Consider the following 25,437-nt stretch of genomic DNA (forward strand, 5'->3'; position numbering starts at 1 on the left):
GCTGATCTTTCTTTGTGATACGTTGAATTGTCCAAGATTTCCAATGTGTATTAAGTACATGCATCTGACGATTTGAATTCGTTCAGCATTTCTATCTGTATTTATAGTTTTTTGACAGACGTAGACAAACAAGTCTCACGGATGTTTTCATCGTTGACGTAGGTAAACAAGTATTGCGGCACTATTCTGAACAATCCACAAGAATATTAGTCAAAATCATTATTATGATACGAACAACACCAGGATATTATCTAATCGTGTGTGTGGACGTCACTTTTATTCAAATGTATCAACAAACTAGTGTTCTTATGTAAAAAGAATTACACAAATCCTTGGTCAATTGGTGTATATCTATATCGGATATAATCTTTCCCTTGGAGCGTAAAGTGGTCGTCGCTATATACACATGTGGTTAGACCTTTAAAATACGGACAATGGTCAATCTGGTCACTTCGACCTTGGGAACAATGTGACGTACATAGCGTAACATTTCGATCTTTTCTACGTCACAACATTTTTCAAATCGTATCTTGAAGAAAAAACAAATAAGAAGGCATTTTTAAGACATAAAATGCATTGTATAAAATCTGACAAATGACAAAATCTTTGATGAATATCAAAACATGTAAAAAGTACTTCGTGTGCTAATGTTTGGAGACAACAGTATAAAATTGAGATAGTTTCTATAAGAATTCTCTATTATATATAAATGTATTGTACCAACTTCAATTGTCAACATGTAAATATGACGATCATTGCATTTTATTCATTTCTCAAAGTGCTTTATCAGTCACTTTTCGACCAATAAACAAATACCCTATTTGGTCATAAACATATTTGTCCAGTTGAACATATTTTTCTTCGTTGGTCAAGAATTATGTACATCGGATGTGGGTGGTGTTTGTGTCGCAAATGTGTTAAGTAGAGCGTGTAAGCCTGTGTATTGGTCTGTCCATATAAGTACTAACGTATGGAATAGGTATAGAATAAATGGGAATGTAATATGACCAATAAAAAACATATTTAGCTATTTAGGTTCATTAAATCATTACAATGATTCTGTGTTCTTTTTTCATTTCAAAATTTTTAAAGACATCTAATTAAAATTTCGAGACCTTCAGCAGTACTAAGTACATATCATGGATATCATTAATGCATTATTTTTTAAAGTCTGGCGTAGCAAGAATATCGAGAGTTCCGATATACTTAAACCGAATCAGGAAACGTTGACACTTTCCATAAATGAACATTATCTTGCTTCTAGCTCCAAACCAGGAGAAAATAAAATAAGATTACTTCATATTCTGATTCGTTCTGTTTTCTAAAATGTTTTAGGACCATTCAATTCAAACCATAATGCGTATGTAATTTTAACATCCTGCACAAGAATGACATGTAAATGTTAACACAACCATTTTTCACAAATAGAAAACAATGTAGTTAAAAAACTTAATTTAACTTCATGGAATATGAGCACAAGCGGAAGCCCGTAAGATAATATGTCTGTTGACAATGAAAAGATATGAAATATCTTATAAATGTTTAAATGTAAGGTTAGCCGCGGATATTGTTTTATTTGACAGGTCAGACCAGCCACCAAAACTGAGCCCACAATATGAAAAAACAGCCAGATTGACAGAAAAAAAAATTAAAAGTAGATTATACACATGTAAAATTCAGAAGGACGAATAATTTGACTCTACTGTCTTTAATGTTAAGGTGCTATTGAATCGTATGTTTTTGAACATCTAAACGAAAAAATTACTGATGTACAAAATATAAAATGAAGACAATCATTCAATGTTAAGACAGATGCTGCTGCAGCTGCTGCGGATGATGATGGTGATGATGATGATGATGATGACATAGCTTCAATCTCGTCTTTCAAAAGTACACATTCAACTGCGTCAGTACATTTGGTCTTGTGGTCAAATCTATTTTTAGATATGGACCGCCACACTCTAGATGATATACTTACTTAGTGTATACTAGCATTAGTTATACCCCGTGATATACAAATAAAACCAGGACACCTGACTGTATAAAGTTATGATAATGTAAACAATTACAGGTGATCATTAAGTGACATGTGAGATAATCAGTATGAGATGAGTGTTGTGGTTCCATCTTCGCTAGCCAAGGCCACTTAGTTTCACGGCATTCGGCCGTGAAACTAAGTGGCCTTGACTAGCGAAGATGTGTGGTATCATTCAAACAATTATTTTGAGGAAAGTATCAAATTGTACATGTAGAAAATACAATGCAAAGTATTGAAGTTGCTGCAACAGTAACATTGTGAACATTTATAAAGAAGGTAGGTTACAAAATTAACTTGTTTTTTATATCATAAATACTACAAGAGCATAAAGATGTAAATAGATAAAAATGATAATGTAACACGTCTTTTTTCATCAGGACACGGTGTTATCATTTCTTACAAATTTATATTAAAGTAAAAGTTTAAAGAGAAAAATACCCCGTTTCATACATTTCATCACCAAATATGAAGAAAAGAAATATACACAGAGAGACGGAGACCCATGAGAAAGGCTGCTTCATCGACGAAAACCCGTCATGAAAAGCTTTGGTAATCCATGTAAATAACTGTTCAGTGATTAGAATAATCTACCAGTGAGACTAGCATCATACCGATCAATTTCATATATCATAAACTTATATATGGTTATATGTTTATGGAGTTCCACGTGAGATCGTTGCGACAACCATAGAACTTCTCTATAATCCTCTAGTTTTACATGTTGCTGTTGTTTCAGGTTGAAAAGTCTAATTTAGAATTTCTTCTTTCTATCATAGTTTTTGCCGTTTGATTTCAGGGTGTTTGAAACTCATGTTTGACCGGAGGCATGGCACGACTCAACGTAACGTATGTTTCTACGTGTTACCATAGACTTTTGTGCATTGGTTTGTCACCAATAGTTGTAACTATATCCAAAAGTGAAGCACTTAGATACGACGTGTGGATCACATTTTGCGAAGACGTGGTTAAATTTTATCGTCAACAATTTGGGCTACTTCTCTTGCGTATACCTCAGAATTCTTTAAAAAAAACAACAACAAAAATCCACAAGAAACACAATCTTGTGCATGAAATACCACCTCAGATCACACTAGAAATATATAAATGATGACTTGGTGGATCATTTTTCTTGAATTGTAGGACCAATATATACTAAATAAACTGAATATTGGTATAATTTACTATAAGTAAGTAAACAAAACAGAATCAACAGGGTGTCATCTTACATCTATTTAACACCACCTCAGTTGATATGGTTATTGTACCAGCACCGTCTTGAATAGAAATCAGTTTTAACAGACGTTCTCGAAACAAAGGTCAGCTCAGCAATACCGTGTATGTCCACCATTGGAATCGATGAATGCGTGACAACGAAGCCTTATTGATGCCTACATTGTGCTGAAAGACGCCTGGGGAATACAATTCCATATTCTCACAAGCGCACGTGACATGTCAGGTAACGTCAACGGCTGATTTTGGAGGCGACGTGATGCGACGCTGCATCTCATCCATCACGTGTTCTATTGGCGACACATCCGATGACATTGCAGGCCAAGGAAGCACATTCACATTGTTCAGGATCATGAAGTCGATGACGACCCGCGCGATGTGTGGGCGAGCGTTATCCTGTTGCAGCGCGGTGTTACGTTGCTGCACTAATGGAAGGACGTGAGGCCGGATGATTTTCTCATGAAATCTGATGCCTGTAAATGTGCCTTCCACAGCCAGAATACCTGTTCTGCCACGGAATGAGATGCAATCCCATACCATGACACTACCTCGAATGGACGTTGTTGAATTACACAACTGGCATGGAAACGTTCACCAACATAAAGGTACACTCTAGAACAACCGTCGTTGCTGTCGAGTTAAAACCTGTACTGATCCGTGATAAAACCGAATCAGGAAACGTTGACACTTTCCATAAATGAACATTATCTTGCTTCTAGCTCCAAACCAGGAGAGAATAAAATAAGATTACTTCATATTCTGATTCGTTCTGTACACACTAAAATGTTTTAGGACCATTCAATTCAAACCATAATGCGTATGTAATTTTAACATCCTGCACAAGAATGACATGTAAATGTTAACAAAAATCATTTTCCACAAAAAGCAAACAATGTAGTTAAAAGGCTTAATACAACTTCATCGAATATGAGCACAAGCGGAAGCCCGTAAGATAATATGTCTATTGACAATGAAAAGATATGAAATATCTTATAAATGTTTAAATGTAAGGTAGCCGCGGATATTGTTTTATTTGACAGGTCAGACCAGCCACCAAAACTGAGCCCACAATATGAAAAAACAGCCAGGTTGACAGAAAAAATTTTAAAAGTAGATTATACACATGTAAAATTCAGAAGGACGAATAATTTGACTCTACTGTCTTTAATGTTAAGGTGCTATTGAATCGTATGTTTTTGAACATCTAAACGAAAAAATTACTGATATCGAGCGTTATCCTGTTGCAGCACGGTGTTGCAATTTTGCAAAAAATTCTATTTTAAAATCAATGGAGAATTTATGCTTTAAAATGAAATTGAAAAACAAAATGTATTTCGAGTTTTCGTTTTTTGTTTGTTTTTTTGTTTTTTGGTCCATTATCTAAGTATCATTCCATTGCATGCATCTTTAATGACAAAAATGAAAACGGAACTTGGATGGAAACAAAAATACGAACAAATGTAAAAGAAACAAAAATGCATTTTGACGTCTGTAGCGTCAACAGAAGAGCAGCGACAAATTGTTTTTGTTGATTATTATTTGTTTTACTTTTTGTCATCTAATCTTTCAAACTAATTTTCGTAGTAGTTTATGTTTGAAGTACATTTATAATAGATAAATAATACAATATTATTAGCATCCTAATTACACTCCGTCGGATACATGACACAGAATTACATCTTGTATAAACACGGAGATCAAGTCTTGTTGTTAATGACTAAGGCATCTTAGAGAGTTTTCAATTTTAATGAAAGAAAACTGGGAAGTGGCAACTTAAGATTTTAATTTTTTTTTTAATTTAATCATAAATGTATCTAATCATCCAGTAAAAATATTATAACTAAAAAATACAATAATTGTAATCGCAATATCCGTCTTTTTTTTCATTTATGATTACCAGTTTTTTTTTTAATTTCCTCTTGAATGATATACATGTAATTCAATACTTTCATCAAATTTTATATTCGATATTCCAGAGCTTGTTCCTTATATCACGATTATCGTACAAAATACCAACAACCTACAGATAAATTCACAACAATGAACTTTGAAAAGAATAGGTCGAGAAAATATTTGAGATAGTTCTATCGTCGTTTGGAAGTACTTCATTTCATTGTAAGACATGGAATTGGTGGTGTGTGATGCTCGTCCCTGTGTTTGGTGATCCTGTTGCTGTTTATCTGTACTCTGGACATATTTTCAATTGGTCATTTTAATGGTATTACTCGAGTGGATTAAAATGTAAAATGACATCCTATATTATTTCGAGTTTCCGTTTTCATTTTCTTTACTGAAGTACAATAAAAGGCAGTGACGTCATTTTTGCGTACCGTGAAAAGGGTCCTGTTAATGAACTAGACAGGCTTCAGAAAATGTTCGTGGCTACATTTTTCAGTCGACAATAAACTCTGAACATCTACCTTAGTTTTATACGGGATGGTCGTTAAAAAATATCTGTCACATTTGATTATAGCGAAATGATCGTGTACAATATATCTAAACCGTATGTTATCACTGATTCAGTTGTACTCTTTATCCTCAAGAAAATTATTAAAACTGTAAACAACGTTCGCACTGTCAAAGGTATACGTGATAATGTCCTCCATGTCAAATGACTAGAGGATTGACCATTGTTAAAGCTCTAGTCACGTGTGTATATTTATAGGACCGGAGATATTTAAACTCGGTACAGTATATAACGACGTCCAATAACAATTCATTACACCTGCTAATCATCATGCCTATGGTCTTTCCTTCTATTTTTGCGACAGACGCTGCGTTAATCTATACAATTGAAAATCAAACGATGTTTTTAAGTGAGAAAGTGCATGTAAGGGTGTTACGAAATTCAAACAAACAAATCTAGAATAAAGAGAAGAAATGTGTTTTGTTCTATGAGATAATATTTTAATATCACACTGACTGATTTCACTTAAAATGTTGGCAACTTTATTTCTTACACATATTTGTGATTCACATTTATCGTAATATCAGGAATTCACATATGAGAAACGGGCGGGCTTTATTTTCATTACGTATTTTTCTCTTATAGATTTACATGTACGTGTAGTCATAAAAATGCTTGTTTTGTGTGTTTCATACCGAAAGTATGCCTGCAACGTATTGTTTAAAATTTCTGAACCAGTATCAAGTTTACGAGAAAGCTTAATAACAACACCTGTTAAAGTATGCGGTACAATTTATAATTATTCGTTTTTTAATTGATTTTAAAATGCTGCATTTTTTAAAATTTAGTCGTTTCAAACCCCGTTGATATTTTTCTGTCATGGCTTTGGATGAAACGTCCATAATGTTTTGAATCTTTGGCTTAAAAACAATCGGTACATCGTAACTAACCCCAAATAGAGGTTGACAAGTTTTCTGCTGATACAGTCCGGGAGGCCTTAAATTATCTAATGGGCATCTTTAGCTTCTTGTCTCAGTGCTAGGTCATCAAAGGCAATTTAGATACGTGTTATCAGCAAATCTGTATAGTATAGGCCTACCGTTTACAAAATGCATTTTATTGAAAATCTCACTAAGCAAAATATCTACATCCCCATTATACTGCCGTATACAATAAAACATACAACATCAGCTCAGAAGAGACATTTGCCGATGTTAGAATGAAAAAAGGACAATTGTCAGTTACTATGAAATAATGTGTCTGCGTTCAATCGGTGATCAGATATATATATATATATCAAATAGTTCATTCGGAAAGCTCGAAGATTGCCGGAAACTTACGATTATATGTAAATGTGTGAGAGTTATGTCCCTTTACTAATTTTCACTTCCTTTGTCGGCAACATGGCCAAGTTGAATGAAAAGGAGCTGCGAAGAGCTGTGAAAGGTTTGTTCTATGGTTTATTTGGTATCAGATAAATTGTATGTTAACATTGTAACTTGACGAAGTCAATAATTTCTATTATTTCAACATTAAAACTGTTCAAAAGTTACTGTCTTTTCCAGAGATGCTGAAGGGAGCGGACTTGAGTACTTTGTCCGCGAAAAAGATTCGACTAAAACTTCAAGAAAAATTCAACACAGATTTAACTGAAAGGTAAGGTTTATGCTACAAAAATATCCTACAGAGATCATCAGAATATCTAATGGTTTACATTGCAAAATAACAACAAACAAAGTTCAAAAGACTTTTAAATTCATAGATATTTTTATGTACATTGTACAGTTGGGGGTTTGTGTGCATGATTTGCCTATTCTTAATAGCATGACATAACCTCTTTATTTTTTCCAAGCAAAGCATACAAAATCCAAAATAATGGCGAAACTGATTAAATAAAACACTTCGAATAATGCATGATGTACTTGTACACTGTACATGCAGTTAGTCACCCATGGGATCTGATGGTACATAGATTTGCTTCAGCAAAGTATATAGGAGAAGTATTAGCTTATAAAGTATGATTTAAAATTGGAACGTCATGATGTAATGCTAGTTTCATAATAAAAGGATATTTGTTGTACTCATCCAGTTTTTATGAAGAATGAGATACATATGTGTCTGGAAAAATTAATGGGTACACCAGAAAAAGCTCAACACACATAAGGCATATATGTAAAAATAATAAAATTGGAAACACTTCTGGTAAAATTATTGTTAAGTGCTTTTTTACCAAACTTTTCAGAAGTGCTCAAAAAAATACCTCAAACAATCTGTACTCTTCCCTTACTGTTCAAAGCATCATTTTCTCCACTAGTCTTCCTGAGGATGCTTCTATAATCTCATCTAAATCACATGTCATTGATTTAGCACTTGATTATACTGGTAATTTATATCGAACATTATATTCAAGTTGATACAATCATGGTCTCAGACTTAAACAGTTTAAAGTCACAAAACTTAAAAAATAAGGAATTTGTATGCAAGCTTGTTATTAAGAATACATATAGTATGTCAAACCAAAACATAGATTTATCTGGATCCCAGGACACATGGGAAACCCTAGCAATGATACAGCTGCAGTTAAAAATGCTCTTAAGGTCCTTTACAAGATAACATTAAACTGCAGGATGATGACCCACCGGTCTGTTTTGTGCGCAATTCCATGATTACAATGGAACATGTATTAATTGACTGCTCTGATTCTTTACAAATTGGATAGCTTTTCACCTAGGCTGGTATGGATGAAATACTAAATTATATTAGAGAGATTGGTGTCTTTTATGTAATTTGGCCCAGTGTTAAAAGTAGACTTACCTATTTGCTCCGGTCATAAACATATTTGTAACTACTTGTTATTTTAGCATTCATATGCTATTGTTTGGTTTTACTTTTAAATATGTTTCAATAAATTATTTAATGATTAAAGGAAAGAAAAGAAAAACAAAGCTCTGCACTGCATTTACAGCTGCATATGTTACCAAGAAAAAGATTGCTAAAAAGAAGACTTTGACCATGTTTACTCCTCTAACTCATTGATATGTATATATGTGATCAGTTTTCTGTCTATAAGGGCATGTTATTGCAATCAGCTGGTTTCACTCAATTACCAGTTATATTGGTATTTGATGTGCCAAGCTTTTCTTAGATATGTTACTGAGATCAATTACTGGATTTTCCACAAATTCTATATTATGAATTATTTTTAAAAACAAATCGCTGTAATCAACTAATGGTTATAGAAGACAAATTTTGTAGATTTTCAGCAGTAACTAATTTCGAGGCCATGAATGGTTGCTGGTAACATTGCTATATATAGTGCCATTTTATTGTAAAACTGCTAAGGAAGATTTGAAAGTAGTCATTAGAAGCAGAGAATTGTAGCTCCGACACTTGTTTGATTTATCAGTTTTCTGTCTGGGTCAGCTACTCCTAACTAGTTTTCTGTCTGGGTCAGCTACTACTAACTAGTTTGGTTTGGTTCAGATTTGATTGTAGTCTATGGCTATTTTTCCTGTTGACCAGCTGTTGTAGGTTAATTAGCCATATCCACTTTGATTACTTCATCAAAAGAATAGGTCATAAGGTCATGTGATCAGCTCAATTACTAATGTCGAGATTTACCTCAGGGCTCCATCTTTTCTCTAATCTTTAATCAGGAAGAAAGAAATTGATACCATAGTTATGGAGTTACTTGATGATGACGAAGATAGTAATGATGATGATAAAAGTAATGGCAAAGATAAAAAGAAAGAGGAAGAAAAAGAAGAGGAAGAGGAGAGTGAAGAAGAGGAGGAGGAAGAAGAAGAGGTTGGTTTTATGACAAGTTTTGTTCTTGGATTTTTCAGCTCTTTCATATAATCATAGTATGATGTGTCATCATGTACAGACTGAAATATAAATTATTTCCCTTGGAAAAATTTTTCTCAATATAATGCAGAATGACACCATATTCAGGTGACAAACAAGTATATCACCTTACAATAATAAGACTAGCAACATTAACAATAAGACTAGCAATAATTAATTTGCAATTTGATGATTAAATAACCCCCATATTGTTGCAAAATAAATGTGAAAAAAGACAATAAGAAATTCAAGAAAATTCAAAATTGATCATATTTGAGACTCAGGCCAATTTGGGAAAGATTTGTTTGCTGATATTACATTGCCCTGTAACAGTCTTCAGGATAATTTTTAGATGGAGTCTCCCTTTTGTAGCTGATATAGCCCAGATCTTAGAACAGTATATTGGAGGCCCACTGGATACACACATAACTTAAAGCAGATAACAAAATCAGCACCCTATTAATTTTGCTTTGCAGGAAGAGGAACCACCTAGAAAGAAACCCAAATCTCAAAGACAAATAGAAAACGAGAGCTTGGGTGAGGTAACGGTAAGTGTCATTCTTTTCTTTTGGTCTGATTTTGATTTTATCAGGTTTTTGTCAGAGAAAAGCTAATAAGATGTGGGATTTCTTTGGAATTATGGCAATAGTGTACCCTGACTTTTTCATGATAGGAGTATAAAAATAAAAAGATTTCCTCTACTTATCTTCCTACTTATCTGGCCGAAACAGGAAGACCAAGAACATTTATATCTCACCAGTGATCTTGTTGACATGTCAAATATCAAGTTCAGAAAAATATACCTGGCAGGTCAACCAATACCTGACAAGAGTCTAAAGAATCATAACTATTAAAATCATACACGTAATAGAGCTCCATACTTCATGCAGGTGGCTGGGGGATCTTTAGCATCATTCCAACCAATCGTCATTTTACTAAGAATATGTATAGAGGACTCTCTGCCAACGGTTGGGTCAGAATAGTAGAAACACGGATGTTTGTTTTAGGTCACAGTATAAATGTACTAAAGGTAATTTCATTCAAATATAAGGCTTTCAATTATTTTATAGGATGGTATGGATGACGAAGAAATAGCACGACAACTACAGGAGGAAGAGACTGGTCCTCGTCGTAGTAGCCGTACACCTAAACGACCACCTGTAGGTTATTTTTTAATACCCACTAAGTGTTGCATGCTAAGGCATCTTTTGTTACTATAAATTAAGTTAAGGTTCTCTCTGTTAAGTTTGTATATATTGCTTATCTTTCTTGATTTTTGTCTGACATTCAGCAAACTTGATGTTTTTTTAAATGTGTTATGGACACATGTACTGCATCATACTCCTGCATCTCACTGAAATAAGAAAACTTTTAGTAACTTCTAAAAGTCTAGTGTTGCATGTTCAATTGTGTTTCAAGTATAGAGTCATATAATGTTACAAAATGTACATGTGAATAAAACAAAGGGAGATAATCAGATTACTAGTTCTCGGAGAGTAAGGATCAAATCGGAACACTAACCTTTTACTTTCCTTAGAAAAATGAAGTATTCATGAAAGATTTCTTTGTATGGAAGTATGAACGAAAGATTTAAACAGTTATGATGAGTTATAAATGGATCCTTGATAATGATAGGATGGTGATTGGATACAGTCAATTATTTAATTGAGTAACCTCATCTGATTTGATGATTAATTATAAATTTTTACGTATAATCAGTCGTCATTAATACTTTCTTGTGTTTCAGCAAAACTAAAATTGATATTAGGAGTAATAAAAAAGCCAATTATATTCATCGTTATGTTAAAAGTTAATTCTAGATAAGTAAGGTACCTGTATTTCATGTTAAAGTTTCAAATAAGAAAATGTTACTGCAACAGAGAATGTCTATTGAACACAGTCGATTATGTAAACAATTAACTACATTGGAAAGCCTATCTAATTATAACCGTTAATCGATTATGGATTTTAACTGATTCCTGTTACAAATACCAGATTAACTGTTATCAAACACAACAATGGGTTTTAACTGATGCCAATTACAAGTATCAGATTAACTGTTATCAAACACAACTAATGTTCTACCACCATTGGTTGTTTTGTTACTTGAATAAAATAAATTTTGATAGGTGATACATATTTGACCACTTGAAAGGCAGTTGCCACAAATAGCTTTGCAATAGCTTTTTGTTCAGCAATGTCCTTCATGAATCCTTAAACATTTTACATTTTTCAAATTCTGGAAAATGTTGAACCAATTTTCTATGAAATAGCGAAATTGTAAATGATATGTTCCTCACCGCTCAGGAACCTTAGAGCCTTGGCCAAAAATTCGAAAATCTTCTCAAAAATCAATAATCTTTATGGACAGAAGGGCCTAGAAGGGGTTTACTTAACATGTAAATTCCTTGACCCAGTTGCAACTTGAGTAAAACTCTTCTGTCTCTGTTTATAAACATTTTCTATTTTCTACACTAAAATTTCTTTCAAATTTTTTCAATTGTTGAGTTAATTCAGTTGACCTTTTGGGCTTCTGCACCTCTTGTTAGTTTAAACAATTTTATTATTAAGAAATTATTATAAAAAGTACTGAAACACTCAAGATCATCCAGAGTATATGGCCTGTAGCCTGTTCAGGTAACCTTAAAGTACTTTGTGATATTTCAAATACACTTACCTGTAAGAAACTTCAGGTTCTTTGAAGACCAGAAATTTCAATAATCTGGGATACTTCAAAATCTAGTTTCAATTATCTGATGTACACCAGATTGCATCTCACTACTTGATGTTAAAAGTGAATGTATAATATATTATTAATCTGTTTAGTATTCCTGACTGATAGCAAGCTGTTAATAACTCTCATTCTCGTTCATTCTTAATATTACATGGCATTTGATTTAAATACTGATAAAAAGTTGTGGCAGTATAACTACAACATACAACCCAGAATCTAATGAAAAACATGAATGATGTGAGTGACCCACAACTGACCCTGACGTGTCATGAAAATGATGTGAAGAACAATTATGTGAATGAGAAGTCAATAGACTTTCACTTCTTTTTTAATCTTATTGATGTCAAAAATTCCGACAAAATGTCTCAAATCTTTTCCAAAATGCTTAATGTTTAAATGTTAACTTATTTTGCTGCAAAATAATCTTAATATTCCATCTCAAGTTTCAAAATGCAATGGGGTTATCTCCTAAAAATTTGTCCAGAAGTTTGAAGCAATTCTGAATTTTCACATTTTCATGACCCCTGTACTAATAATTTGACCTTTAATCCTATTGTTTAGAAACCAAGCAAAAGAAGCAGAGAATCTAAAGGCGATGGTGAACGAAAAGGTAAAGAAATGAAACAAAGGGAAAAACACAATTAAATTTACTTTGTAATAGAAAGGTTATTGTACCCTGATTCAATATACATGCAGATTATACCAATTACAATGTTATTCTTGTTAGTTATGTAATATCCAGTTATGATTTTGCTGGAACTGAATTCAGTTTTGTACATCTGAGTATATATGTCTGTATTTATCCTGCTTTAAGACTCAGATACTCAATTGATAAGTGAAAATATTCCTTCTTGTATCTCTCTGATCTTTGTTTCATCTCTAAGTAAAGAACCCTACTTCTACATCCTTTCTCATCAAGCCAATAAGACTATTCCATTTAGTTTATGTAATGTTTACATACCTGTTTCTCAATTAGTTTTAAAAAAAATGTTTTAATGTTGAAATTTTGGCAAATGAATGTTTTTGAGTCTTATATTCATTTTAAAAGTTATAAATTAAAGTTGTTTTATTATTGTTACTACAGTTTTCTTCTTACATTGAATATCGATGATCAAAAAGCTTTTAACATTCTGTCTTCATTTCCATCAATGTAGGACTGGGAAAATTGTGTTTAGTCGATGTCGAATTTGTATCATGATGATAAAAATTGTTATTCAGATTTAAGAAATCAAAGCAAATTATTTGATTTTTGTAAGACAGGGCTAAGGAAATCCTTGTTTACTGTTTAAGTGTTTTATCATTTGTACATGAAAGTAAGGGCTATAGAAAACCTTGTGTTTGTTCGTGTTTTGTCGTTAAGGGCTTCGGGAAGCTATGTTTATAATTGAAGTGTTTTTGTTTTGTATGTAATGGATATGGGAAGTGTTTTTTGTTTTGTATGTAAGGGATATCGGGAGTGGTTTTGTTTTGTATGTAAGGGATGTGGGAAGTGGTTTTGTTTTGTATGTAAGGGATATTGGAAGTGTTTTTGTTTTGTATGTAAGGGATATCGGGAGTGGTTTTGTTTTGTATGTAAGGGATATCGGGAGTGGTTTTGTTTTGTATGTAAGGGAATAGTGTTTTTGGGGAAGTGTTTTTGTTTTGTATGTAAGGGATATCGGGAGTGGTTTTGTTTTGTATGTAAGGGATATCGGGAGTGGTTTTGTTTTGTATGTAAGGGATATGGGAAGTGTTTTTGTTTTGTATGTAAGGGATATCGGGAGTGGTTTTGTTTTGTATGTAAGGGATATGGGAAGTGTTTTTGTTTTGTATGTAAGGGATATCGGGAGTGGTTTTGTTTTGTATGTAAGGGATATCGGGAGTGGTTTTGTTTTGTATGTAAGGGATATCGGGAAGTGTTTTTGTTTTGTATATAAGGGATATCGGGAGTGGTTTTGTTTTGTATGTAAGGGATATCGGGAGTGGTTTTGTTTTGTATGTAAGGGATATGGGAAGTGTTTTTGTTTTGTATGTAAGGGATATCGGGAGTGGTTTTGTTTTGTATGTAAGGGATATCGGGAGTGGTTTTGTTTTGTATGTAAGGGATATCGGGAGTGGTTTTGTTTTGTATGTAAGGGATATCGGGAAGTGTTTTTGTTTTGTATGTAAGGGATATCGGGAGTGGTTTTGTTTTGTATGTAAGGGATATCGGGAAGTGTTTTTGTTTTGTATGTAAGGGATATCGGGAGTGGTTTTGTTTTGTATGTAAGGGATATGGGAAGTGTTTTTTGTTTTGTATGTAAGGGATATCGGGAGTGTTTTGTTTTGTATGTAAGGGATATCGGGAGTGGTTTTGTTTTGTATGTAAGGGATATGGGAAGTGTTTTTTGTTTTGTATGTAAGGGATATCGGGAGTGGTTTTGTTTTGTATGTAAGGGATATCGGGAGTGGTTTTGTTTTGTATGTAAGGGATATGGGAAGTGTTTTTTGTTTTGTATGTAAGGGATATCGTTTTGGAGTGGTTTTGTTTTGTATGTAAGGGATATCGGGAGTGGTTTTGTTTTGTATGTAAGGGATATGGGAAGTGTTTTTTGTTTTGTATGTAAGGGATATCGGGAGTGGTTTTGTTTTGTATGTAAGGGATATGGGAAGTGTTTTTTGTTTTGTATGTAAGGGATATCGGGAGTGGTTTTGTTTTGTATGTAAGGGATATGGGAAGTGTTTTTTGTTTTGTATGTAAAGGATATGGGAAGTTTATTGTTTAAGTGTTATTGTTTTGAAATTAAGATTATGGACAGCCTTGTTTATGATTGAAGTGTTTTCATTTTTGTAGTTAAAGGCTATGGGAAGGCTTACTTACTGTCTTTGTGTATGTGGTTTTTATATAAGGGCTTTGGAAGGCTTGTTTTTGATTTTAGTGTTTGTAATTTGTAGGTAAGGGCTATGGGAAGCCTTGTTTACTGTCTCCAGCACTGGCTGACATCATGGGTACTGATCAGGTGAATATTCACTCTCAGTTTCTATAAACAACACAACTAGAAATATTTCTGTTTTGATATAAATCAACTTCTTATTTTGTATCTAACAGTTTAAAAGAAGTAGATATTTTTTTCTTTTAAACCAATTAGAAATCAACCAGGTATTGAATAATTTTAAAGGCATGAAAGTTTCCGACTAAGTAGTAGTGTTTGATAACTAGATAATTTGTAGCTGATTGAAATGGGGTCATACAAATACATGTTGTAGGTAAACAATCTATCATCATCTAAAAATATAGGCTATAGGTAAAAAATTGATATGTTCAAATAGAGGCTTAAGATACAATTCAGGTTTTGGGTAAAAAATTAATTGTTCAACCACAAATACAGACATAAGGTAAACAATCGTTGCAGTCATCCACAGATACAGGCAATAAATAGCCAGTCAGTAGGATCATCAACAAATATAAATAAGTCATACACAAACACATGGTAACCAGTTGATGCAGTCATACACAGACACAAGGTAACCAGTTGATGCAGTCATACACAGACACATGGTAACCAGTTGATGCAGTCATACACAGACACATGGTAACCAGTTGATGCAGTCATACACAGACACATGGTAACCAGTTGATGCAGTCATACACAGACACATGGTAACCAGTTGATGCAGTCATACACAGACACATGGTAACCAGTTGATGCAGTCATACACAGACACATGGTAACCAGTTGATGCAGTCATACACAGACACATGGTAACCAGTTGATGCAGTCATACACAGACACATGGTAACCAGTTGATGCACTCATACACAGATACATGGTAACCAGTTGATGCAGTCATACACAGACACATGGTAACCAGTTGATGCAGTCATACACAGATACATGGTAACCAGTTGATGCAGTTATACACAGACACAAGGTAAATGTAACCAGTTGATGCAGTCATACACAGACACATGGTAAATGTAACTAATTGATGCAGTCATACACAGACACATGGTAAATGTAACTAATTGATGCAGTCATACACAGACACATGGTAAATGTAACTAATTGATGCAGTCATACACAGACACATGGTAAATGTAACTAATTGATGCAGTCATACACAGACACATGGTAAATGTAACTAATTGATGCAGTCATACACAGACACATGGTAAATGTAACTAATTGATGCAGTCATACACAGACACATGGTAAATGTAACTAATTGATGCAGTCATACACAGACACATGGTAAATGTAACTAATTGATGCAGTCATACACAGACACATGGTAAATGTAACTAATTGATGCAGTCATACACAGACACATGGTAAATGTAACTAATTGATGCAGTCATACACAGACACATGGTAAATGTAACTAATTGATGCAGTCATACACAGACACATGGTAAATGTAACTAATTGATGCAGTCATACACAGACACATGGTAAATGTAACTAATTGATGCAGTCATACACAGACACATGGTAAATGTAACTAATTGATGCAGTCATACACAGACACATGGTAAATGTAACTAATTGATGCAGTCATACACAGACACATGGTAAATGTAACTAATTGATGCAGTCATACACAGATATTTGGTAAATGTGGATTAATCAGTGAGGTCATCCACTAATCACTTAATTATCACATATATTTAATTATTAAGACAATTGTAACATTTTGTAAATATTTTCAAATTTGCAACACGAATACGAAGTATCAAACTGAATTTTGAGCTTGTAAGATGAAGAAAAGACCCCAAACTTTACTGAATTTCTTTTTAGATATTTTGCGGGTCAGTGTTCAGGAGAATAAATATATATATGTGTTACTGCAATAAATTCTGTACATATTCTTAGCAGATGTACCAATGGTTGTCATCTAATTTGCTAATATATTGGCGATATTATTGTTTTATGCTCTCATATAATCTTGGTAAACATAGTGTAAATCTACATAATTTAGTGGTACATATTTTAGTGCTTTTTATTTTGAAAGATTTATGCTTAAATATGATCAACCTAATGGTATTGCATTTACATAATTCATAATTTCATAAGCTAGTTTGTTCAGAATTGATGAAGGGCTGAAATTTAATTGCAATAAAATAACTTTGTTAAAGGTAGATGAATTTTGGGTGGATGTTGTACACATGTCAAAACATTTTTTCCATTGTGTTATCACTGTTGTATAAAACTTGTTTATTTTTATCAACAGATGCCCAGATGTGATGTTGTGAAAAAAATTTATGAAATTGCCAAGGAAAGCAGTCTTCTGGTAAATAAAACCAAAGCAATGAATATTCTAATTTTGTTAATCATAAGCTAAGTGGTGGAAGAATAACTTAACTCATAGCAATGCATTAATGCTTGCCATAGTTTAATGGTGGATTTTTGTTCAACGGATTTGAAGATCAAATTTTGAAAACTAACTTTATTGCTGTGATGATTCTGACTGAGACACGTTCTATGCTTGTTTCTCTATTTTTCAGGACCCAAAGAACAAACAGTATATGATCTGTAATGATGACTTATTTCGTGTGTTTGGTAAGATATTTATGATGTGATATTACAGTCTACAGTAATGTCAAAGGGTTCAAAACTGTCAGTCCAAGTACGATTGCCATGCTATTTTAAACTGGTTTAAATTCTATTTCACTAGCAAATCTGGTGTTCAGTGGAGGTAGGAAATGTTGGTCTTGGTTCTTGATCCATCCTCACCAGTACCAAAAAATTGTCAGAGTGTGACCAGGTGACTGGAACAGACTTGTATACATTATATGCAAAAGTTGCTTGAGGTCTGCAGCCAGTCTTCGTCAGCTTCATACTGATTCTGTTTTGTATTTAATGAATAAACCCTATTATTGTATAACCTGTTTTGAGGTCAAGATATAAAGCCAAAGGAAATTGGTTGGAATTGAAATAAAAGTTAATTCAATTTTTACCAAATGTTCTTTTTAAGATATTAAACTTGGGTAAGGTTGGGAGATATACAGAAAGACTTTGTGTGTTTGTCTGTACACACATCCGCGCATATGTGATAACAAGATATCTCATTAAGGGATTAGAAAATTCATATGTGATAACAAGATATCTCATTAAGGGATTAGAAAATTCAGTACATATTCTCACCATAGCATCACCCCACTAAGGTCTACACCTGATAAGATCTACAGTGCCCCTGATTACTTTGTTTTTATTTCCATTTCATGCACATTTTGATTTATAAATCCCTTAAGTTTTTTTTTTTAGATCACTTGGCCCAAAGGCGATCCGGGAAATCAGTTCTGTAATAAATGTAGGTCTCGGCCCCATGGGGACTTAGGGGCAGGACCCAAAAGGGGAAATAGAATAAATTCTTTAAAATCCTTCTTCTGCTGTAGGAATACCTTGATGTTGTCCCAATTTGGCCTAATGCATGTTTAGGTAAAGAGGTATCAAATTTGTAGGAACGATGGATCTCAGCCTTGTATAGGGGGAATGATTGAACCCAATAGGGAAAGTAGACAAACTCTTCTAGATTATTCTTCTTACATAGGAATGCCTAGATTCTGTCCCAATTTGGTGTGAGACATGCTTGGGAAAAGAGGATCAATTTTGTATGAGCAGTGGCCTATTGGGTCAGAAGGGTAGGGCCATATAGTGGACATACAGCAAATTCTTTGAAATCTGTATTATGTTGAGAACTTAGATATTTTCAGATAGCTGCATTAAAGCCCTTTTAAAGGAGGGTCAAGACTGTTACGGGAAAAGAGATACAAGTGTTTTAAATAATTTTCTCTTGGTCAAAATAAATCAGTTTCAGCAAAGTAAACCAGATGAACAATACAGGCCCTTTGGGACTCATTTTTGTCCATATTGTTGGTCTGCTTTCATATAATCTCATTTGAAATGTAAACTTATGTAAGATCATACATGGATATTTCCCCTTGTTATCTCTCACAGAGTTGTAGTGGAGGTGATTTCTTGGCAAGTTAGTGTTTGATACTTAGCATTAATGATTTGAGTTTGAAAGATTTATCTTGTACATCTACTTGTCTTTGACCTCCACTGAGGTATTTGTGTTCATGTTTACCAAGCTGTATAGTGATATTGTGATATCCTGGTTCCTCCACCATGTGTATGATGAACTTAAAGTATATCAAATAAACAAAACAAATTCAGACTTTTTCTCCCTCTTCCAAAACCAAATTATACTATACAGTGTGCATGAATCACACAAATACCTATATAACTACATACATGATACAAATGTTTGAAGTTTGTGTTTTCTAGCATCTGACAAACTGAAGACAAAAAATAACACTCTGACAATGTTGTAGGTAAGCGACGAGTGCGTATGTTTGGAATGATGAAACATTTGACTGACCACATTACAGACCCTCACAAGATTGATAAAAGCTGATAAATCTTGGACAAGGTGTGCTAGATGATATGGTAAGTGATTTCCATATGCTTTTATCTCAATATTGCAGTTTATTATAATATTATTGTATTGCTTGTGAGAATGTAGTTAACCTGGTGACAAGTTGTCAGGGGTTTTGATCCACCTGTTTGTATGTAAATATGTATCGATGACTTCATTGCTTTGCTGAATTTATTTAGGATAAGATTGTTTTAAGCACATCTCCACAGTACCAGCTTCTTAATTCAATATTTTCCTTTGGTTTGGAAACTAATTAGTCCCTCATAAAAGATGGCTTTTTAGCATGCTGTTAATAGATGGTGGAGTATTCAAATTACACCCCATCCATAGTCAGTTCCTCTTAACAATTCTTGTTATCATGATTTCAGAAGATGTACTGGATGATGCATTCTCAGAACTCCTACATAGGTCCCCCTTGGATCTTTCAGAATAGGTCCCCCTTGGGTCTTTCAGAATAGGTCCCCCGTGGGTCTTTCAGAATAGGTCCCCCTGGGGTCTTTCAGAATAGGTTCCCCTTGGGTCTTTCAGAATAGGTCCCCCTTGGGTCTTTCAGAATTGTTGTTATGGCTATTTCTTTAGAAGTAATTATATTTTATGTAAGATGAACCTAAAGGAAAAAAAGAGAAAAATCCAACTGATAAAGGAGAAACAATGGTAGGCAACGAGATAACTCTTGGATGTCTTGTTGGTTATAAATTAGCATCTTCCTGATGTTACATTCGAGCATAATGCATTTTCAACTAGTGCCAATTAGATCAAAAGTGAAAGGTGTATATTAATATTTCCCCGTATGAGGACAGACTTTGACTTCTCTCATATACTTTGCAGAGCTGCTCTTTTGTAAATATAATTTGCTAATGCTGTTTGTAGGAAGAAGGTAAAAGCTGTCAGGAAAGGGAATGAAAGGTGTGGAAACTGGACAGGAAAGGTTCTACACATATTTAAACTACGAAGGAAACTTACCCAATTCTCACAGAGCTTGCCCAGAAAACCTGCACTCATATTTTTATAGACAACTTGCTTTTTTCGTTTTCATATCTTATATATGTGATGGTATGTGTTTGTGAAATATATATCGAGTCATGATATTGTGTTCTAGTTAAAATGTATATACCAGGTGTGTATGGTTATCTTAATACTGTATGTCAATGGTAGATCATAGCTGTATTTTTGAACAATTTCTCTATTTGTGTATATATACATGGAGTATTTTGATTTTAAAAGAACATGTCATATGTGTTAGAGTTTGTATGGTATTATGTAGCATAATCATTATATGATTTATATTTTAACAGAAATAGCCTGAGACCTAAAATGGGGTCACATGCTTAACTTCTCATTAGTGTAAATAGGAAAATATTATGGTTAACTTTCCTCATTACTACTCTTCAGTAGTTAACTTTCACAGAGCTTAATGATTGGAGATGTCACTCTCTGATCTCTTTGCAGAGATAAAATTTTATCCTGTATAAATGTTTTTGTTACAATGTAACAGATAAAATTTCTGAATCATTGTGTGTTTATGTTCTGATAAATTGTGTTGATATTTGCTGAGGTTTTAATTCAGATAACTGCAGACATTGCTTAATCAAATATTTTATGACCATCGCTTACTTCTCTGTGTGATGAAATGTTGGCTATTTGGGTTGTCATACTTAACATGATTCCTTATATCTTTTAACTGATAGTAAATATAGCCCTCTTGTACTGGAAAGCAAGCTTCCCGATCAGTGGAAATAAAAGTTCCTACTAAACAGAACAAGTTATCTATACTAGTGGAAAAATGAAATGCAAGTTTATTTTTCATAATTATTTTACATGATTCATTGATGATTAGTTCATCGTTTGGGTTTTTTGATTTTCTAATTTTATTACTGAATACATTTTGATGATTTTTGTTGTCCTATCACAGATGGCATTTGCATGAATAGCGTTAAAACAAGGATACCCTATGCTCTTCTGTGATCTAAATTTGTGGCATGTGTGCCCACCCCAGGCTTCAGTCACTGCTCTTACTCTCCTTAATATTGACCCCATTAAGGTGTTTATTGTCCTTTGATGGATATTATTCCACTCCTGAATAAGGGCCTGTGTGAGTTGAGTAATGGTATATGGGGAGTTGACACTCTTCCTAACCCTTCTGTCCAGCTCATCCCACAAATGCTTGATTGGGGACAAATCTGGACGGTATGGTGGCCAATCAAGAACTGGGATGTTGTTTTGAGCCAGAAAGTCATGACAAACCTTAGCAACATGGGACCTCTTGTTGCCCTGCTGTAATGTAAGGTAACATTGATTGATAAGAGGTCGACAATGAGTGCCCGCATTTGATATCGGTTGTCTGTTGTACACAATGTTGCTGGGCTACATGATGTTTTGAATGCCCCTTCATTATCAGACAAAATGGTACTACCCCTATCAAGTTCATTCATTCTCAGCATTTCCCTCTACAATCACTTCAAACAGAAATGTGTAGCTGATCTTTACTGTTCCAATGTTCAATTTGTAATGATTTACCAGCACATATGGTGCATGAGTACCCAGCTTTCTTGAAAAATCTGCTGAAAGCATACAGGGTCAAGCAGGGTCACAGTTGAATCTTACCTGAGGAACATTTTCACAGTGGACAGAGGTATCTCAGTGTCAAATTTAATTAAATTTCGTCCACATGTCTAAAAGTTATATTACAAAAACTGCACTTGCGTTTCTTTTTCCGTTGTATAGATGTATATGACATAGCCAATTTCATTTTCTTTCTATTTCCATGTGTAGGCCTCATCATTTCTATTTGCTGAGAGTGTTTACCAAAAAAGAGATATTGAAAACCTTAATTAGTCCACCATAATCAGATGGCTGGCAAGTCAAATTGCCCCATGTTTGTCATCCATCGTCCATTTGTAAACAATTTTTGTTTTGCTAATCCTTGAGAAAGACTGGTGGATCTTTCTCACATTTCATATTTAGGCTCCTCTTGTTCTCTCTGTACCCATTTGATTTTATGACTGTTCAAAATAACAAAATGGGTGACAGGAGGCCATTTTGTAGGTTCCCCTTGTGTACTTGGTTGTTCCCATTTATTTTGAAACTGATCAGAAAAACAAAATCGCTGCTAAGCGACCATCTTGGATTTGACACTAAAAGATTATTATTAGTAGTTCTGTAAAGAAATGTTCAAATTTTATATCATTCAGAGCAAAAACGGAGGAGAGAAGGGGAAGAATGGAAAAGACGAACTTTTAAAGAACAAATAAAGATCAAACAATATTGGCTGCCAAGATCCCACTGGGATCTCATGTTTTCATATATACCAATCCCTTCCTATGTCTTATCATGGTTAAACTAGCTTCTTTTAACTAGAAGACATTTCTTTTAAACTCAAATGGTTTTGAACTTGGCTACACACTATTGTCAGGTTTAGTCATATCAATGGGTTTATCAATTTTTTTTATCAAATTAGTCTTTGGTAGATCAATGCATTTTTCAAAACGAGATTAGACATCACTTACTAGGAGAGATTTGTCATTTTCTCTCCTTGAAACTGTTTTAAATCTTTGCTATGGAATATCTTATCATACATTTTTGGGGGGATTACATACCTAGTTCTGTATACAGTCACAAAATCACAGATGTAAAGTGGCTCTTAGATCTGTGTGAATGAGTAAAAAATAGTTTTCATTTTAAAATGATTTCCTTTTAACTTTTTAATATTAAAAGGAAATTAAATGGCAAATGATAAAGGAAAAAAAGACTCTAGGAAAGATACTTTTTATTTATACAATTATGATGTTCATTTCCAAATATCTTTATTTTGACAGGTTCAGTTTAAGAGAAAAGCACTGGCTGGTTTTTAAATGTTTACCATGTAAGTAATTATCATATAAGATTTTTTTGGTCCTGATAGTAGGGGTTTCTTCTATTATGCCTATGAGAATTACTTAATTTGTTTACTAACATTCCTTCATCAGATTGAACTTGTTGGGGTTTTTTTTACATTAGATCGTTCTTGGAGGGTGAAAATATATTTGCCACAAAAACAGGTACATATGAATATATTCTGATATTTTTGTCAGAAAGGTGCTTCAAATATTATGACCCATACAGTATTTGGCTTATTCATTTATTTTTACAGATGCCAATTTTTTTTTAAACAGGAAAACTAAAGAATTGTGAAAGAAAAAAGAAATGTTCCAAAAATTGAAAAAAAAATAAAAAATAAAAACAGATAAATGAAAAAGGGAGTACCATATTTAATCCAAAGAATAAAAAATATCACTGGATTCAGTGATTTTGCGACTCAGTGTTTTAGTCCTAGACTCCTGCTTTTCCTGTAGGGCTCATCAGTGTTTTAGTCCTAGACTTCTGCTTTTCCTGTAGGGCTCAATGGAATTTTGGGACCCTTCTATATCCCTTATTATTGGAACTCATCAAAAATCTGAATACTGGGGGGGGGGGGGGGGGGGGGGATGGTCAATTGCAAAAGCACATGCATGAAACTTAAAATAATATCTTTGACTCATGGCCTGAGATATATATATGGCAAGCATCTTTTGAAGGATATTTTTGTATTCCATGCTTTGTTGAAAAAAATAGGCCTGCCTTTTATTGTTTACATATAAGACACAGTCAGTCCAAGTAACACTTTGACATGACTTGTACCAGTTGGCTGATCACCTTATTGAATACAAGTATAATTGACTGCCTAAAAACAGGTATCTTGACATATTTGAAAGGTGTCGTGTAGGTGGAAATGCTATTTAGATTATGATGTAACATAATGAAAATCAAAACACTTTAATTGGAAGATACTGTTTTCAGTTTACCCAGTTACCCAGTCATCCCTCTGTCACTTGTGCTAGAGAACAATAAATACCCTTTGTATATACACATATGAGTTTCAGGCAAAACTTGAATGGCACCTGCATATAAAATGCTAGGAACAAGGAATATGAAAATCTATCCCTTATTAGTTACAGACATTTACCATTTTATCAATGTATGTTGTCCAATTTTGGTGTTTTTGTATTATGTTAATTCTTTGTGATTTCCTGACATTGTCAACACTTCCACATTTCTGATTGGCTGATGCTAGCATTTTCTCATTTCTGATTGGTTGATGCAGATTATATCCTCAAATCTTACAAAGTTACATTGTCTGGACCTGCAAGTAATATTACGATGTCATTAAGGTAGCAGTGAACAATATCGTTTTGGTGAAATGGGTGATTTTTTTAAACAATGTACCTTGTGTCTTGTATTATTGAAATGCAATTGCAGATTTGGTATATACCCATGTTGAGATTGACTATGTGGGGTTTTTTTACCAGTAGTTTTCAGATATAAAGATATTTTGTAGAGGTAACACTTTCATGATTTTCGAAAATTTAAGTCAACACTACAATAATAATTTCAGCCATCACTTCTGTTATGTTAAAGGGGATGTTTAGTTTTCAGTTATTTTACTGGAAACCAGTTCTTTGCAAAATCAACTTTAACACAATTACAATCACCCTCTTAACAGTTGCTATTGTAATATGAATTACAAACTTTATGTGTCACAGACATGTCCCAGATTTTCAGGATCATGCCATGTCTTCTGTACACTGCTAATTGCAGATAGAAAACATCATTACCACAAATTGTTTTGAACTTGAACAAAATATTCACAAAATGAAGATCCAGTTAGGTTAGGTACATATGGGTACAGCATGTCACACTTTGATATGGATCAGTTTTATATATCAGAGGTATGGCAGATTTTATATGGAATATTAAATATTAACAAAT

The 25,437-nt window shown here is 33.6% G+C and overlaps 1 protein-coding gene across 1 annotated transcript; it reads left to right on the forward strand.

The window, feature by feature from the left end:
* The first annotated feature begins 7,076 nt into the window (after positions 1-7,076).
* Positions 7,077-24,077, forward strand: LOC132544347 (uncharacterized). The gene is made up of 11 exons (XM_060207932.1): positions 7,077-7,121; positions 7,241-7,331; positions 9,332-9,482; positions 9,998-10,069; positions 10,592-10,681; positions 12,817-12,865; positions 15,169-15,233; positions 17,446-17,505; positions 17,720-17,774; positions 19,550-19,664; positions 20,524-24,077. The coding sequence occupies exons 1-10, from the start codon at positions 7,079-7,081 to the stop codon at positions 19,630-19,632; spliced, it is 759 nt and encodes a 252-aa protein (XP_060063915.1). The 5' UTR covers positions 7,077-7,078; the 3' UTR covers positions 19,633-19,664; positions 20,524-24,077.
* The last annotated feature ends 1,360 nt before the right edge of the window (positions 24,078-25,437 follow it).

The sequence above is a fragment of the Ylistrum balloti genome, unplaced genomic scaffold, assembly GCF_031769215.1.
Source record: "Ylistrum balloti isolate Yb309-2 unplaced genomic scaffold, AGI_CSIRO_Ybal_v1 Utg369794, whole genome shotgun sequence".
Classification (NCBI taxonomy): Eukaryota; Metazoa; Mollusca; class Bivalvia; order Pectinida; family Pectinidae; genus Ylistrum; species Ylistrum balloti.